Source organism: Monopterus albus, unplaced genomic scaffold (assembly GCF_001952655.1).
Source record: "Monopterus albus unplaced genomic scaffold, M_albus_1.0 scaffold29.1, whole genome shotgun sequence".
Taxonomy (NCBI): Eukaryota; Metazoa; Chordata; class Actinopteri; order Synbranchiformes; family Synbranchidae; genus Monopterus; species Monopterus albus.
The window spans coordinates 3010609-3029360 of NW_018127909.1; the positions used below are offsets into that span (position 1 = coordinate 3010609).

At 40.0% G+C, this 18752-nt stretch overlaps 3 protein-coding genes across 7 annotated transcripts in view; 2 read left to right on the plus strand and 1 right to left on the minus strand.

Annotated features, from left to right (window-relative positions):
• The window catches only part of grk4 (G protein-coupled receptor kinase 4), a 43378-nt gene extending 39713 nt beyond the window's left edge, over positions 1-3665 (minus strand). For both annotated transcript variants that reach the window (XM_020596090.1, XM_020596091.1), the window contains exon 1: positions 3289-3665. In XM_020596090.1, coding sequence (XP_020451746.1) covers positions 3289-3340 — 52 coding nt within the window. In that variant the 5' untranslated portion in view covers positions 3341-3665. The remainder of the gene's footprint in view (positions 1-3288) is intronic.
• Positions 3666-8407: 4742 nt separating this feature from the next.
• Positions 8408-16657, plus strand: LOC109958010 (target of Myb protein 1). Of its 4 annotated transcripts, none has more exons than XM_020596312.1 (15): positions 8408-8661; positions 10592-10676; positions 11380-11458; positions 11740-11889; positions 12384-12518; positions 12629-12781; positions 13399-13515; positions 14055-14188; positions 14319-14343; positions 14587-14701; positions 15278-15344; positions 15549-15624; positions 15758-15817; positions 15925-15964; positions 16085-16657. In XM_020596312.1, exons 1-15 carry the CDS (start codon positions 8589-8591, stop codon positions 16228-16230), a joined length of 1455 nt encoding a protein of 484 aa, XP_020451968.1. In that variant the 5' UTR covers positions 8408-8588; the 3' UTR covers positions 16231-16657. The 4 variants fall into 4 exon arrangements, with proteins under 4 accessions (XP_020451968.1, XP_020451966.1, XP_020451969.1 ...); XM_020596310.1 differs by having other exon boundaries at positions 14319-14358; positions 16085-16656; XM_020596313.1 differs by having other exon boundaries at positions 14590-14701; positions 16085-16656.
• A 437-nt stretch (positions 16658-17094) lies between these two features.
• On the plus strand, positions 17095-18607 carry LOC109958011 (noggin-like). Its single transcript, XM_020596314.1, has one exon. The coding sequence runs from the start codon at positions 17220-17222 to the stop codon at positions 18069-18071; it is 852 nt and encodes a 283-aa protein (XP_020451970.1). The 5' UTR covers positions 17095-17219; the 3' UTR covers positions 18072-18607.
• The last annotated feature ends 145 nt before the right edge of the window (positions 18608-18752 follow it).

An 18752-nucleotide genomic window follows, 5' to 3' on the forward strand; every position in this document is an offset into this window, starting at 1 on the left:
TATATATATATCCCCTTTCATATGATTGTCATCTGTCAAGCTCAACCCAAAAGACAAATCACAAAATAACTGCTGGAATGTGCAGACCGATGATGTGCACCAGTTGTCAGATCATACAGGGGAAGACATTTACAACCTCAGCAATGTTTTCATTGTTTACAACGTCACCACCAAGATTAGGGTTAGCATCTTATTCAGTTCTGCAAAAGGAAAATGTGTCTCATATCAGCTGTCCACTGGATATTCAGCAGAGCTTGCTGCTCGATGAGATTCAACTGTAACACATCAGCCTGTATCAACAATGGCTTCACATTTTATATAAACCATCTTTTTAAGTGGAGCTGATTTTAAAAAGGACCCTCAGCTGCTGTTATCAAAGAGCATTGATGAATAAATGTAATGGAAGCAGAATATTTTACAGCTGAAGAGTAAAAATGATTTTTCTTAACGGACTTCACACCGCCATCTGCTCCACTATGATAGGTTGCTCTGCCAACTTAGGTGCTGCGAAGTATTGTAAACAGTGGAGTCCACGGGACAAACTATGATAACACTGTTTCGAAATTATCTCAAGTGCTTTTAACTGCATTATCTACTTTAGGTTTTCTATGAATATCAGCCAATATATACACCAATACAAGTCCACTACCACCGGATTCTGTCATTTACAGGTAAATGTTGAATCTGTTCAATCTGAGTAAAGGGTTCAGACTGATTGTTATACTGAATGAGAGCATGTGGAAGCACACTGCAATGTTGAAAATAACTCTTGCATGCTTGGCTATGCTTTTATATTCACATAAACTGTGGGTTGCATCTCTGCCAAAGGTTATCCTCTTGGAATTCTCACAATCACCACGTCCAAAAATTTCTGATCTATTATCAGGGACCTTTAGCAGCAACTTCCTCTGGCAGCAGAAGACAGTTGCCTCATGCAGTGTGAGCAGCCCGAAGGCAAAGAGACATCTAAATAAAAGGGGAGTTTTCCTTTTTACATGCTGTACATTGATAGAGGCTGGGGTGAGAAGTGCTGAGAGAGGTGTCATCTCTAACCACTTCCCCCGACATGTGTTTCCAACTGAGTGGGCACACCCTTTCATGACACTTCTCATTCTGATCACACAGTTTCACATTAACGGGTATAAAAAGAAGTTGCATGCAGGATGACATGACTATTCAAGCATTAATTCTGAGAAAAAGGAAACTGCATATCTGCCACAAATCCCTATGTGTGCATTTATAGCTAAGTAACAAGCTAGGAAACTGTCATTTGCCCTCTCTGTAGAGTGGTCAAGGGGTTACAGAACTGATTTAATGTCTTGCTCAAGGACACAAGCTCTTGCTGACTCAGTGGACCCTGCAGCTGAAAAACTGCCTCTATGCAACCGTCTGCTCTGTGCAGAAGCTTTGATGCACTGTAGCATGAAGGTGACCACCGAGAGAGCATAAGATAAAAGGCAGTTGACCTCTGATTCACAGGAGCTGGTCTCTCTCTGCTTTTGTGTTTAAAGGTGGGGTTTGCTATGCAACGTCTGGCACTATCATGGTTGACAACTGTCACTGTGACATACTAAAACACTCTGCTACAAACACCCACCTCTGGAAAGGTAAATTAAAAGCCAATTAGTCTCCTGTGTGCCATAAAGGAGATAAATAGGGAGCCATTAGCTGTTTTAATCTGTGTGATAATTAGCACAGTGAACGGTACACACCACTCAGCAACATGTTTGACATGGTGGAGTCTCCGTGTTGTACTAACTACATCATACCGCCTCTGTAAAACTGGGACTACTGACAGTTTTCTTTATGAATTTATCTATATTCTTAAATCACTGATTGATTTTGCATGACCTAAAAAAACAATGACACGTTCTCATCACTTCATTTCCAAACCATACACATGATTACTGACTTAACAACTCATCTTCTATCAATTAACTACACAGTGTTTCTGCACAGATCTGACATTACAGCTAAGTACATTATGGACCGCATACTGAGAGATACCAGGCTCCTTCCACTCTCTACATGATTCACTGGCACAAAATATCACTGAAGGCCTGTTGGAGCTTCTGGTGCTAAAAGTCTAAAGACACTGACAGATATTGCCTCTGTAGATCAGATCAGTGTACAGTAACCTCACGGGGTAATTCATGACAATGCATCGCACCATTTGACGGCAGGTACAAGAAAAGCCTGATGCCTCCTAAGGAGCAGCTGTTGTTATGAAATGGATCCACTGCTGCTGGGAATAATCAATTTCATAACAGTGCTGGCGTTCAGTTTTGAACTGGAATGTAGTCTGAATATAATGCAAACCATAAGCAAGGAAGGCCTCTGCACACGGAGCCATGTACGCACTGTGAGCTCCCTTCGCTGTCTAATAAAATGAATCAACCTATATAATATCCTCTGAGGCCACAGACCCTGTTGGTGATACCCGCTGGAAATCGCTAGGCAGTAATAACACCTTCCTTCCTCTTCTGACTGCTGATACAGTGTTGCACACCCACCCTGTGCCCACTCGCTGGCTACAAAGTAGCCCCTCTGCTCTGCCACCTCCCGGAAAACAGATGGAAACTCGCCTCTGTTCCGCCTCCAGGTGAGCTGCTGCGGGATCGCCGGCCCGCTGAGCAGCGTGCACACCCGGGGGCTGTGGCGCCTGGGCCGCTGGGTTACATGGCGGGCCTTCTTCCAGCATCACTGTAGAGCAAAACCTCCACTATAACAGTATTCGTTTATCACAGCTGCTTCCAGTCAACAGCCAAACGTCAATATAGTGGCAAATTTCTGCGTCAAATAATAACATGTTCACCGAAACCTACGACAGGTAAGAAAGGACTGTACTGGGGCACAGAGCCCCACTGCGCAGCAACATTTTGCTCTACGCTCAATACCATGTAATGGGAATACCATTAAATGTCCGTTATGTCATCGTAAATGTTAAGTATCCACAAAGCCGCTGGTGCTTGTGTGAAAAAATGTGCCCAATAGGCTCTAATGCATCGCTACGATGCTGCAAACACTCCCCGCGTTGTTCATCTCCAGTCTGCTGGGCCTTATATTAACCTGCCCGGCAAATGTGTGTCGTTAGAGTACAAACAGCTGGTTTCGACGGAATATGTTTGGGGTTTGCCTGGAGACAAAGCGCTGCGCAGGGATGGGAGACAGGGAGAACATAGATCCCAAGGAGGCAGCCGAAAGCTCAGGCTTGCTCATGGCCATGTCATTGAGCTGGGTAAAAACAATACATTTAATACAGTATTTTCGCCAGTGAGCTGTGCTTACCTTCCCTTGCCTTCAGGAGAACCGTGTTGGCCACGATATTTTCAATCTCCATTGTCAGAATGCGAATCCCGAACAGTCGCGATACATTTCACTCGGCGGAAAAAGATGGTTTTCTGATCAAACGTGCCGACGACGGTGAGACAGCTGCACGCGCACACAACGAACGCGGCACTGGCGCATAGTAGGTGTTCAGTAGTGATCGTCGCTCCTCTCCATTGCAAGATGTTTTATCAAACCCTACCTACGGCGCTGTATGGTTACAACGGAGCTTGTTAGCATTCACAGCCTGCCTCCCTTCCCTCTCCGCCTGCCTTCCTTCCTGCTCCTGCTCCTGCTCCGGCTCCCTCCTCCTCCTCCTCTTCACCCCTCCTCTGCACAACGAGAGTAGGAGGGATCAACTTACAACCAGTGCATAGACACACATTCTGTGCTGGAAACACATAATGTAAGACTGAGCTCTTACTGGAAACATCCCCATGTTTCCCTCGTTTAATCAACGCTTATATGGCTTTGTATCCAACCAGGAATGAACGTGCTAATAAATAAAAGTTCATCTCTGCTACAGAGCCATTTTATAGGCCTACTGGCTAATGTATTATAAGGAAACATGATTGCTATCTGCAACAGAGGCCTGTTATTTCATAACACAGTTTTTCTCCACCTCATGGCCACACTGTGACCCAGCATCCCTCTGGGCTTTCTAATACAACTCTTTGATCAAGTAAAATCACAAGACTTTGAGCAGAACACTGTTCTGAGAACAGTGTGTCTGCAACAAAGGGGGGAATGGAGCTGTTGACCTTTTAAGATGATGTGAAAGTTGTAATTTTATGTATAAAATTTGTTTTAGAATCATAATTCAGATCCATAAATATGATCATTGAGAATGAATAGTAAAAGGCAGTTTCACTTTTCATTTTGCTGCTAGGATCATAAAAGCATTACAGGGGAGGAACTCAGAGGTCAAAGGTCACTAACATTTCTCTGTGCACACTCACCACCTGAATCCTTCAAGTTATTGTATATCAATCATGTTTTGTTGTTGGACTGTGGGGTGCGTTTTTAAAGCAGTAGGAGGAAATAATATCGCAGTTAATGGCAGTTTATTGTGAACAGGTGTGTGTGTACATAGTGAGGACCAAAAAAATATTTTGCTACAAAGTGAGGACATTTTTGGAAAGTGAAGACATTTTGGCTGGTCCTCACTTCGTGAAACAGATATTTGAGGGTTAAGACTTGGTTTTAGCGTTCAGGTTACAATTAGGTTTATGTTAGGGTTATGGTTAGGCATTTAGTTCTCATTATGTCAGTGAGTGTCCTCACCAAGATAGAAGTGTAAGTGTAAGTGTGTGTGTGTGTGTGTGTGTGTGCGTGTGTGTTCAGATGTAAAAATTATTGGCAGCAGCCTTGTTTCTCACACCACAGATCAGATAAAGCCATGGCATTCACTGATGTGATGGGATCACTACATTGGATGGGAAATGAAACCTGCTGGGATTAGTTATACAATGGAGAGTCATGAAGCTATTCTTTAACTGTGTGGTAGACCATATTTGCCTGTAGAAGAACTATGTCATAATAAAATGCCTCTGCTTCTTACTTTTTATTTAAGGTATTTTCCTTTGAGGTAAAAGTTAAGGAGGCAACGTTGAGTGCTATTACCAATAACTCTAACTTGTCAGGATCATATCAACAGGAATTCCCAAACAAATGACTTGACAGTAATTACAAAACCACTTCAGTGATATGTCACAGTCCATGGTCTGTCAGTACAATAAAATCCCACTATTCGCTTAGTGTCACAACTGCTGCACACAAATGCTGCCACCTAGAGGTGATAATGCAAAAGTACAACTGAACCTTACATACAGTAGTCATACTGAATACCTAGATGTTAAAAGTGTTTTCTAGTAGTTTGGACAAAAGTGTGCATACATATAAGTAGAAAAAAATAAGGATCTTTCTATCTATATATCTACATATGTAGTTGTCATGCCAGTCGAGGGTTGTGTAACTAGTGTGTCAAACAATAAACAAGGTAGAATGAGCTGCAGTGTTGGAATGTTATCAAGTGTCTTTGCTCACATAGCCTACTGTACATAAGTACATGCATGAGATACTTTTGCTTTATTTATTAATATGTAGGCCCACTTACCATCCTGCTTTATAATTCTACTGATTACAATTCAGGGGAACACCGTATCTTTTACTCCACTACACTATAAAATATATAAAAAAGCATAAAATACGGTGATGCTTTTTCTTGATTAAACTATGTAACAATAAATGTTGTAGAGCTGAAACAACTATACTGACAGGAAATCGACAGCTTAGACAAGTCATTTTTCACTTAAGGATGTTAAACGTTTTATGTTCCAGCTTCTCAGATGTGAGGATTTTTTTAAATAATCATTTTAATAAATTTTTAGTTTTAATTTTGAGGTTTGGTGTTGTGTTGACAAAACAAGCACCATGAAGGTGTCGCATTATGCTCTGGGTTATTTGCAACAGGTGTTTCATTCAGTTTTGTAAACTTTTACAAACCAAGCAATCAGCCAACAATGAGACAATAATGAGGAGATTAATTCACTGTGCAAATAATCAATAGACTGCTTTCACATCAATGTATGAGTAATAAATACTAAATGATAACATATATCATATCATACAGACTTAAATATACATTGACATTTTTTCTGCATGAGCATTTTTACTTTATAAATACTTTGCATACATCACAATTTCATTATATGTTTACATGTAATAACAATAAAGTTTGACTTGACTTGCATGTTGCATTTTCTTCCTCACCTCTCTTTTTTTTAAAAGATAATCACCTTTATTTGGCCAAGTATGTTACACACAAGGAATTAGTTTCTGGTACAGAATCGAGGCAGCATCTGCAGCGCCAACTCAACCAATGGCTCTAACCATTGAGGGCAACTTGGGGGTTCGGTGTCTTGCCCAAGGACACTTCAACATGTGGACTGCAGGCACTGACGTTTGAACCTCTGGTTGGTAGACGCCTTCTCTACCCACTGAACCACAGTTGCCCTGCAATTACTCAAATAAAAAAGTAAAAATCAGATAAAAAGAGATGACATTAACTTTAGCAATTTCCATGGGACACTGTGTCATGAGAATGCTGGAGAAATAAATATATGGATTTTCTACATTAAGGACACAAGATGGTGTTGCTCTCATAAAAGTGTTCAGATGTTGGTGCTAGAATTTCAACAGATTAGCTAGAACACACAGTTAGCGATCCCTAATATGCACATTTTTCATTTGACCTCTGCTGAATTTACTGTTATTTCACTCACTGGACGTGGCTCCTTGGGATTTATGTTTCTCCCTGTCTCCCATCCCTGCGCAGCGCTTTGTCTCCAGGCAAACACCAAACATATTCCATCGAAACTGGCTGTCAGAGCACACAGTTACATTCCACTACTGGATGTTGTATTATTACTCCTGACACATTATTTATGTAGCATTTTAATGTTATTGAGGCAGAGTTCATTTTATTGTACATACTGTGCTGATTATATGTTGCTTTGTATACTTTATAATACTATGAACACGTTGTGTCTTTTGCTTCATTCTTTAGAACTGAGCTTCTCTGTGAATCAACTGACTGTATAGACTCTATCTATTCAAGGTCTCTTTGGTAAAAATGTGAATTCCGTGTGCATTTACATTCAGGATTACATTTTTTTTTTGTCCAAGTTTCATCTTTCTGGTTCCTGTACAGTTTGAGATGGGCTGGGAAAAAAAACGTCCAGTTGAAATTAAACTTCTACATAAGTGCATTTAGGACGATACCTAGGATGAATGGCATATGTTCTTAAACACAATATTAAGGTACTTGTACTTGAGTATTTCTGTTATACGCTACTTTATGCTGTAGTTCTACCGCAACAATTTTCAGAGGGAACTGTTTGCCTTCCTCTCCACTATAGATTCATTTGACAGTGGTAGTTAATAGATATGTTGTGTGGTTTTCCATAAACATATAATCAGCACAGTATACAAAATGAACTCTACCTCAATAGCGTGTCAGGAGTAATAATACAGCAACCAGTAGAGGAATGTACCTAAGTACATTTTATTTCCATTTATGATGCAGTTTTAGGGTTTTTTTTAAAAAAAAAAAGAAAGAATGGGTGCCATGTAGTCCAGTGTCACCTTTCATGTTGCTTTAGAGCACGTGATTATGCCCAGTATCGGTGTCTCTCCTGAAGGATTCCAGATCAGGAAAGAAAATGCTCTTTGCAATTAAAATAACACTGCTGGAAGATAGTTTACAAGTGGCCTCTAAATGTTGAGACTTAACTGATCATTATCTTTAAACGCGAAGCTGATTGCCTCATGGCAATACATGAAATATATTTTTGTACTACAAAGTAAAAGTAGAAGGGGTATCCTTGTTTATGATACTTCTACTTTAAGAAGAAAATGTTGTATGATACACCCTCACATTCTTCTGACAGCCATAGCTAGTTTTTAAATGTAAAACCTGTGACCAATTAATAAAATAAATATGCATCATTATAGATTCAACAACCCAACAGTAGCCTAGTTGTTGATATCGTGCTTACATTCACTGTAACTATAGATATAAATACATTAATGAAATAATTTAAAGTAAAAGTCCATCACTGAAAATCTTTCTTGAACTGGCAACCTATATAAAAAATGAAAGTACTGGAATTACCATGACTAACTACTTGCTAGCTTTCAAGAACTGAAAGATATGCTGTCTGTTGGCAGTTTATTATGTACTGTATGTTAAAACTAGTGCAGTCTACAACAACCCTGCAATAAATGCTCACTTTGTGAGGTTGATAATGATCAGTTTTTGTTCAAATTATTTTGAGAGGTGCTGATTCAGCTGTAGGCCTATGGTCATTTTGATAGAGGTTGTTTTTATCCTGACAGGTGTTTTTATTATTTTGTCCACCTCATTTATACTGTATCAATGAGACTATGCTAAATAATATTTTAATTTATTTTTCCCCTAAAGATCTCTGAGAGGTAATCCTTATTGGAGTGCGACCTAGGCTATTTGTAGGCTATATTGGCAAAGGTTCTTGCTAAAAATGTGATTAAACTAGTTGTTGTTAGCCAGTGTGTTCGCTGTTTCCTGCCTCTGTGTGTGTGTGTTTTCACGTGACTAGTCAGAGGGCTAGTGCACCTCTGAGGCAGCAGCAAACTGTGAAAGCAAAAGGAAATACTGCAGTGCGGAGCTCAATATCTTCCTAATTAATTTAATATAAAGTGGATGCCTCAAAGTTTAAAACATGTTTTCACTCGGGGAAACAATGGACTTCCTCATAGGAAACCCTTTTTCGACGCCAGTTGGTCAGAGAATCGGTAAGTCGCAGTTGCTTTTAAGGAGTTGTGCTCCATTGGATCGATTTAACGTTATTAGTTGGGTTTTCAGGATATAACCATTTTTTCATCATTTTATAACATCACTGCCAGAGTTGTAAAGTATCTTAATGGCACTTTTATTTTTTGTTTTCGTATAATTAAAACTTCAAATTTGACAGCCATAAAATTTTCAGAGCCAATGATACGATAGAGGTGGGACTCAGTGCCCTCAGTCTATCAGGTGATTGGTCAGCCTGAGTAGACTGACAACCTGTGCGACGAATTAGCGCGCTGCCTGATGTTTTCTCTTACTTCCTCATTTACTGTTGTATTCAGTCAAGCTGCACCTTATGATAAGCTGTCGCTGACCCGTTTCAACATACGCGTATGTCACAACTATTAAAGTAGCGGCATTTGACAATAGATGCTTTTTCTTAAGTGTATTCAGGACAGTCATGACTAGTGAGAAAATGTTACACACCCATCCCAACCCTTTCTTCCTCTTATCCTCTCACTGAAATATCAAAGAGGCTTCAGCTACCTCTGAGGCAAATGACAACAGAAACAGCTGACAGTCACATGAAGTGGAAGGAGCAGGGGGAGGAAAGGCTAGGGATGAGGTAGTGGATGGAAGGAGGGGGAGAAATAAATGGGGTTGAGAAAGGCAGGGGTGAGGGAGATCAAGAAAGGAATGAAGGAGATTTAGAGACTTAGGAGAGAAACCCATGAGGGGTAGAGAACAAAGAAAGCTGCCTTTGATTGCTGAGTAGTTTGGAGGAAAATACATGTTAAAAGTGAAAATCTAATTTCTCAATAAGCCCATTACAACATACAACAAATTCCTGGAAAACGTTATTATCTGGAGGATTCCACATACATCATGAGATATTTCGGTATTTGATTTGTGTCTGTGTTTTTCTCACTAGTTTAAAGTGGCCTTGTGACCCTTGTTGGAACTCTTTTTCAGTCTGGAGAAAATAACCCTGATGATGTGATCAGGGTCATCTCGACTTGTACAAACAAAAGCATAACATAAAAACTACATTAACATTTGAGGACGTGGAGTTTGAAAGTTGTGGGTCTTTCAGAGAAAGTCTATTGAAAGACCCAATCGCGTTGCATTATGGGAAATGTAGGCTCCAGCATCTTTTTAGAGATAGAATCATACTAAAGATTAAATGTTGCTAGTATGGATCCATAGGCTTACTCTGCTGCTTTGATTTCTACTTTTCCTCATCTTTTATTTTAAATTTCTCCCATAACTTTATGGAAGTACAATACTTTTACCTTTTTCAACTATTCTTAGTTAAAGCAGTACTAATCAGTAGTTTTATATGAGCAATGGGTGAAATTACTAATGTAAGGGAAGAGGTGACAGTAGTTCAGTGTTGCATTCACAGCTGCCCCCAAGTGGCCTAGAGAATCTGTTAAATGATGTTGCATTTAGACCGTTTTGCTTATTTATCCACAAATATTTAATTTTTATTAAATATACTTGAGATTTCAAACCAACTTGTCAGGGTTTTTAATGTCATATAATGTATGTAATGTATCAGTTCTGCAAATGTGAACTTTTGCCCACAGATATAACAAGAACAGTCCCACTTATGAAGACAGATATTGAAATGATCATGCGTTAAACTTCTTTACTATATGAATATATCCCAGTGTTGTCAGTATGTCATATTTATTGTCTGACGTTTTCTTCTCTTCGTGTGGTTATTTATTAATGTAACGATATACATTTTGTTTCTGGAACAGCAAGTAAAAGCCCAACTAAATATTACTTGTCTTTGTCATGACTTCCTTCATCATGCAAATATCATGATATTGATATTGCAATAAAGTGTTCTGGTTGCCGTGACATCGACCTATTCCCGTATCAGTCTTGGTGTATTACTGTAACATATGATTTCCTCTGTGTTGACAGAGCAAGCAACCAGCGGCTCTCTAGAGTCGGAGGACTGGGGCCTCAACATGGAGATATGTGACATCATCAATGAGACGGATGAGGGGTAAAGATGATGTCATGTGTTCTGCCCAGTATACTGGGTCCCTCCAGCGGAGTGGACTAGCCAGCAGCAACTGAGATGATCATGCTCTTTATTCTTTTTCTCTGATCTCTCAGTTGTCTGAACAGTGATGATTCATGAATTAAGAATAATCCAAAGCACACAAGAAGTACCATTTCATCAAGAAGCAAAAAAAAAAAAAAAATTAGCACACAGAATCTTACGTAGGTCTTCATGTTTTATTTTGGTTGTGACTGAATAAATAACTTGCGTTTAAGGCCATTCTCATAGTTGTTTTGTTGTTTGGTTTGCAGTGCTGTGAGGAAGCTCACAATAAGCCTGAAATGCAACATGTTTGTACGGTAGTAGTTGGATGTATACATTAAAAAAAGCCAGAGCTTTTTAAAAATGTTTTGCTAGAAGAGTGACTCTGTTTTTGGTCAGTTTAATCTCTTTGTCAAGGTACATGTGAGCCTAGCCCCAGCTTGTTCTTCTCATGTACTACATTTCATGCAAACAGAGGCACAAGCTGGGGCTAATGTGAGCGATGAAGAAAACTGCCTTCATCGGTGCTTTGCAAAGCAGGGTCGTTTTTTTATTTGCTAATGGTTATTGCTTATGTTCATTTTAAAATATCAAGGTGGATTAAAAAAAAAACTAACTAATCCTCTGATGCAAAGTTGTTGTGCCCCTTTCTCCCCCACAGTCCCAGAGATGCAGTCAAAGCTATTAAGAAGAGGATTGTTGGAAACAAGAACTTCAGAGAGCTCATGTTCGCTCTTACTGTGAGTCGTCACCTGTAATCCTCTTTGTGTTATTTCATAAAGTGAGGACTGCTGGGTGTGGGAGTGTAATTTGAAGTCCTTAATGACCCAGGTCCTGATCATCTAGTGTCAAGCAGGACATGGTTTCAGGGTACATGCTTATGAAAGTGGCTAAAGCAGTATTCAGTCTTAATTTACATACAGTATGAAGACAAAAGAGCTTTATTTTGGAGCAACTCGAATCACAGATGTTTAAGTACATTTGCATGTTTTATATTTCTGACCTTATCATTGTCACACAGGTTCTTGAGACTTGTGTGAAGAACTGTGGCCATCGCTTTCACGTTCTGGTGGCATCGCAGGAGTTTGTTGAAGGAGTTTTGGTCCGTTCTATTCTGCCCAAATATAATCCCCCCACTGTCCTCCATGACAGGGTGCTTAGCCTCATCCAGGTATGTGGATGCTCAAAGGCTGAAAGTAATGATTATTTATATTCAATTAATCTGCTGGGTGCTTTCTTAAATAATGTGTGAATTGTATCAATAAAATGTTGGGGGGGGAACCCACAGCATGTTTTTCTGCAGCAAATGGTCATTCAATTTCTTTTATTTTGTTGGAATTCTTATTTAGCCTCCTGTCTGTATTTGTTCACAGTACTATGAGATAATTCACTGGTGTGTTGACATCTCCTAGCTATCCGTGTTTAATTCGATTGTATCTGCGGACATGAACAACAGTGTTATCTTTAGTGGTCTTTGTAGCTGAAATAGCTTTATGCATTCCTGTGCTTAATGGTCAAAGCCAGTTGTTTTTAATCACAGACTAGTAGGAATGACAACTACTGGCTTGTAAATGCTGTGCCTCTGTATTTCAGCTTACTGTGTTAGGGATAAAAGAGTCAGTCATTCTCATATGTTTCAGCTTATGTTCCCCTTCTCATCTCCAGGCATGGGCTGATGCGTTTCGTAGCTCCCCCTCCTTGACAGGCGTGGTGTATGTATATGACGACCTGAAGAGGCGAGGGCTGGAGTTTCCCATGACAGACCTGGATGCCCTGTCCCCTATTCACACCCCAAACAGGGTGAGACTGTGATAAAGTGAAAATGGCACTCACACAATCAATTGCATGCATAAATATCCATCTTTGTATTGCAGCTGATAATATTCACCGTCTTTGTCTTCTTCTTGTAGAGCATCCCAGAAAACGGGATCACTGACACACCCCCTGCAGCTGCTGTCGAACCTCAATCACAACCACAAGCCCCTTCCAGCTCTCCCAGTCAAAATACTTCACCTGCAGTCCAATCCAGTGACCAGGGACCAGTCTCCCTCTCTGCAGAACAGGTGCGACTGCCTAAAATACTTTCCAGGCATATACTGCATAGATCTGGTGAGGAAAACTAGGCCCGACTTCTGTTGATAAAAAACCCTTAGTAATATACATCCACTGTGAAAATGTCCAACACTTTTATAGACATTATCATGTTATGCTAATTTTCTGCATCATTATCATTCAAAAAATGACTTTATAAGATACTTGTTCTTTTCCATTTAGTGGTCACTGATCCTCTTGCAGTACACACTATAAAAGTAAAAAGAACATGAGTAGGACAAATGAAGCAGCTAAAGAAAGTCAGCCAAGAAGAAAGTTTCACCTCTTGATGTGGATACTTGAAAAGCCTCTGGAACAATACTGAAAACAGCTAAATCTGTTGTTTAAGTGAATCTGGTCACCTTATTGTTAACAGGAGAAACTTCCACCATATGATACTGAATTTAAATGAATTCAAATGGAAAAAAACATCATCTTAGAACCCACTGATGTGTAATAATGCATTAAAGAAGTTATGGTTTCTATTTATGTAGCTGTGGCAGGGGGCAACATGATGACTAGAAAATGGTCTGAATTGAGAGTCAGCATTTGACTACTGCTGTTTCTTGTTTGTTCATTTTTAATCCAGGAGCACAAGCTGCGAAGTGAGCTAGCACTGGTGAAGGGAAATCTCAAAGTGATGTCTGACATGCTGACTGAGCTAATACCTGGGCAGTGCCAACAAGATGATACAGAGCTGCTACAGGTGTGTGTTGCTAGAATTGTCTATAGTGTCTACTGTGTCCATGTCTTCCCACCAGAGTTATAAAGGAAATATTCATCTTTTCAACACTGTTAAAAACAGTCATTGGTGTGAAGATGTGCCATATAATATTTGTGGTCCTCTTTTATTGACTCTGCTTGTCTTATTCTGATGCTGAATTTTTATGGCACATCTAAAGTAGGGCTCCATAATGACCTCCGTGTAGCTGAGATGCTAAAATGTTATATCACTAAGATGTTGTTATATCACAAGTGTCAACTGGATCAAACTGGCTGCCGAGTGTCGGCACCCTATCCTACACCCATATGTGGTCAGTGTCCTTTTCATGTCAAAGAATTCTGGGAAATATAGGAAAGTAGTGATCAATGTAAAAGTAGATGAATCAAGATGAGGGAAACTGGTAAAACTGAGAAGCAGATTACACCACTGGGTCATAAAATAATTCCAGTAACCGATTTAACATCGGAGAATACAGATGATTTTCTTTTAATTCATCTCTTTCTCCTCTTCTGACCAAGCAGCAACTATACTCTGTGTGTAAGAGGATGCAGACCCGAGTGGTGGAGCTCATCCCCCAGCTGCTGGATGAAGGATTCATTGAGGAGCTGCTCGTGTTGAATGACGACCTCAACAACACCTTCATCCGCTATGAGAGGTGTGCTGCAGCCTAGGCTTTGTGTCTGGGATTTTGTTTCTGAGACTGTTTGGTTTTAAAAGTGAAATTCAAGCTTATTTAAATTGCCTATGGTTAATTTCATGTTCACTGTCTTGTAATTGTGTTCTAGGTTTGACAGACTGAACAAGGCACAGGTTAGTACTCAACAGGTAAGAAAGCTCTTGTTTGGCATAATTAACACAGTGCTTGGTTTTTCTCTATAATACTGGAAGGTCTAGACCTTACCATGTAAACTGCCCTGAGATGGTTGTTGTTTGTTGTTCATATACAAATAAAACTAAATTGAATGGAGTACTGTGTGGCTCAGAAAACTGTTGGTGGTGTAAGAATATACTCCCACACTAGGTGACTCCCTCTGTGTCATGTCCCTCTGTCAGCAGAGCTCTGCTGGCACTCCGAGCCTCACAGACCTCAGCCAACCTGCTGTCGTCACAACAGACAGCCAACCGGCAGTCAGTACCTCGGCCATTCAACAACAATCAGCCAACCACAGTGAGTAAACTATGCAACTTCTGCTTCTTCTCTTGTGCAACACCAATATGCACTTATACGCATGATTTCTTCTAAATGACACCTGGCTTTCATCATTTTTGTATTTCTGGTAGAAAACAGAATATTGTGAGGAGTGTTCAAAAAGGCACAGACAACACCATAACAAACATCACTATGTCTAGCATGATAGTTTAGGAAAAGAAACAGTGGTCAGAGGAAATCGTTCATCTTTTCAACACTGTTAAAAACAGTCATTGGTGTGAAAGTTCACTGTTGTGGCACCTGATCTGTTTGGAAGTGTATGTTTTATGTGGATGGTGGGACTCTGGGGAAATTTGTGCTGAAATTATTGCTTATGCATAGGAGTATATATTCAGATTTATTACAAAAATATGCCATTTTCCATGAATTACAAATAATGAAGCATTGATATTAAAACAGAAAAATACTGGTTTTATCAGTGTTGTTGGTTTATTTAAATTATATGATGTCTTGCCATGGGAATTAAGAGACATAAGATAGAGGGACTGGTTTTCAATTAGTTGTGACTTTATGAGTTAACCTTCTGTGTTGCAGAAGAGGAGGAGGAATTTGACATGTTTGCTCAGACTAGAGACAGCTCCCTGGCTGAGCAGAGGAAAAGGTGAGTGGTATCATCATTCATTACTTTTGCTGCCAAGTTAAATTTTTAAATGAGAGACTGTATCCAGGGCTTAAAGACACCTCATAAGGAACCAGTTGTTACTTTATCATATTTATTGTAAATATTCTGATATAGGTTTTAGGAAATATACATCTTTTCAGTGTTCCATGTCAATATGAGCATGTCCCTGGCATGTGTGTCCAGTGTCAGGTACGAGGACCCAGGAGCTGTGGAGGGCCTCGCTGGAGCTCTGGACACGAGGTTGCAGGTCACAGGAGGGGTGTGTATACCACAGTAACATTTAAATGAGTTTGAATAGTATATTTAGTGAGGATTACTAGAACTTAAAACTGTGTTAATGATTCTAAAACACAGTGTTACTTTATCCCTTACTTGTTTGTTTGTTCTCTTAGATGCCACCAGATAAAAACTCGCACCAGAATGATAGTGGCAATTGGTTATCTTGTCATACGGTAAGAAAAATCATGCATGGTGTTCTCCTCAAATGAAAACAATGTGATGTGTGATTCAACATATGATGCATTCTTTGCTCTCTGTTTTATTGTGCATGGAAATGTAGGAAGAGCCGTCCTCGGTTTGTGAGGGAGTGTCTAGTGAAGGTATGCATTGTTTCCTCTCTAGTGGTTCACAGTTGCTATTTGAATGTAAATGTAATGTCTTATAAACCATCCCGGTTAAGTGTATGTACACACACTTCTAATTCTAACTATCCCTGGCAGAGTTTGATAATTTTCTGGAGGATCGAGTGAAGGCGGCAGACCACAGCAGCCAAGAAACTCGCACCGTTCCGCCCACCACATCCAGACCACCACCGCAATCTACCCAGCAGCAGGACGGATCACATGACCAACTGTTTTCACTTTGAGTTTGGGGACAGACAAAAAGGAACAGGCGGATGTAAAGTTCAACTTACTGAAATGAGCACATGATCACACATGTGCTGTGCCAAGTCAGGTTTTCTCTAAAAGTACACAAACACATGTACACAAAATAAAACCTGACACTACAGGACTGCTGCTTAATCAGCTCATTGTATAATGCAGTATTTCTTAGTTTACTTTTCTGGTTATCTTTTTGTAAGTACACACAAGGGTTAACTATATTTTTGAAATATATTATGCTAATGTTGATTAAAACAAGAACCTAAAACTTTACTTTTATAATATTAAGAATGTGGGTTTTTTTTGTTTGTTTGTTATCATGTGCCTTACCAGAAAGCTGATTTTGTGAAGATGAGAATAAATGGGTTTTTGTCCAGCAGAACATGTTTTCTCCCTCTCTTGTCACTATCTAAGCTACCATGAAGGGAATTTACCCTGAAGCTCATTTTCTGACTGATCCTGTGTGAGAGAGCTGTTGTTTTTGAAGATCTTCTATCTGAGGTCACTGACACAGCTCCAGCAAATCCAGGTCAATTATAACTTCTGTTCTTGTTTCATGTATGCTGTGCAATATGCAAAATAATTTTTTTCTCACATGGATGTCCCCTTGATAACAGCTCATTGGCTGACATATTTAATACATATAACACAAGTACAAACTGTATTCTATTGATTCATTACATGAAACCAAACTAAAGCAGATCTGTGCTGTATTTTGCACTGGTGAGTTAGTCAAAACATCAGAGCCTTGAATGAGAAGTGGGAGCTTGGCCATACTCCGTAATACGCCTGCTGTTTTTGTGAAAGGCACTCATTTCAGTATGTTATTGTTTAAGAGCTCAAGGATGTCTGGTGGTAGGTACACAGAGTCCCAGAAACACCTGGAGGACAGCATTTAACTGAACGGGTGAAAAGGAAGAGCAGAGCAACAGTTTTTCTTTATTCTTCGTGTTACGGTTCAGACTTGAAGACCATGTTCAGAAAGTTTAACTTTGTCGGTCTCTGCCATATTTTTGTGTCTTTGCTTCTAGATGGATCTGCAGCCTTTATATCTAACGTGTCAACCCAGACTCGGCCTCCAAATGTAACTGTTTGGGATTCACCTTTTATTCAGCTGAGAGCCAGGCTGCCGTCCTACTCGCAGCCAATTCGTCCATACAACCTGCTGACTAGTGCTGAAGACTACCATTACTTGCCCAAACTCAGACATCGTCGCCCCTCTCTACTCCTACATCTTCTGGGATCCTCCTTTGACCCATTTTGGATGTCCATCGATCAGCCATCTGACGCGTCTGGGGTTTACAGTCGTGGTCGACCTTTGCCTGTCAAATCACTCAACTACACCACTTTCAAAGAGAACCTGAGTTCTTCTCCAGAGCTCAGAGAAGCTGCAGCACACCGTCACCAGAAGCTGGAGAAGGAAGCTGCAGAGCTGGACCTCAGTTCTCTGCCCTTAGATGTTGCCAGGGCAGTCAGAGACTGGCTGGTGCACTCAGCAACATGCGAGCTACACTACCAGTGGGTCGATCTGGGTCCAGCTTTCTGGCCACGTTGGCTGCGGCAGACTGATTGTGAAAGATCAGGTGCAGTGCAAAGTTGCTCCTTTCCCAGTGGGATGGAGTGTGTGAGAGCTCAAACAACACACCTAAAGATTCTGGCCTGGCAATGCTTTGAAATCAGAGATGGAGGTGATGGATCCAGAGCAATTAAGAGTGAAAGATCTGATGGCAACACTGAAGTGGGGACAAAAGAAGCAGCAAATAGGTGTTTGTGGAGAAAAGTACCTTACCCTGTGGTCACTGCATGTTCATGTTCATGTAAATGAATGTGGTTTCAAGATTTTTTACATCTGCAGCTAAGTTTCTGTATGAATATTGAGTTTGTATTTGATGAACTTAAAACTGTGCTTTCCATATCCAGTCATTACTACTTAAATTTCTGGGCAAAACACCGCATGCACCTTAATGTTGTTGGCTTTACATAAAAACATAATAAACAACTTGACAATTTGTTAAATTACTGAACTAGGGGGAAATCAGAAACTCTTTGCGAGGGACAATCTGAGTTAATAGTCCAAACACAATTCTCTATTGTTGCTTTATGGAACCAGTTGTAAAGTGGACGAAGTACAGTAAAGCTACTCATTTACCTTCTCCATTACGTGATGGTCTGGAGGAGATTTTACAATCAAATAGAAGAAATGAATCCAAAATAAATGTGTCGCCTGTTGTTCCATTTAAAAAGCTATGCTGACAAATGTATTTTTGCAACAAGAAATGTTCTGTCTAGAATAGCGTATAATCCAGTCATTTTACCTGGCATACAACACAAATAAAGGTTTTAGATGAGTTCATGTCTCCGATGTATTAGGTGATTTCTGTGCCGGCTGCCTCCCCACAATTCCAGATGATAAAGTTAGTTTTCCTTTTTATATTTATTTAGGCTATTCGTTATCGCTCTTTGTGAGAGCCTGGTATCATATACACTATTAGATATATTTCTTAGT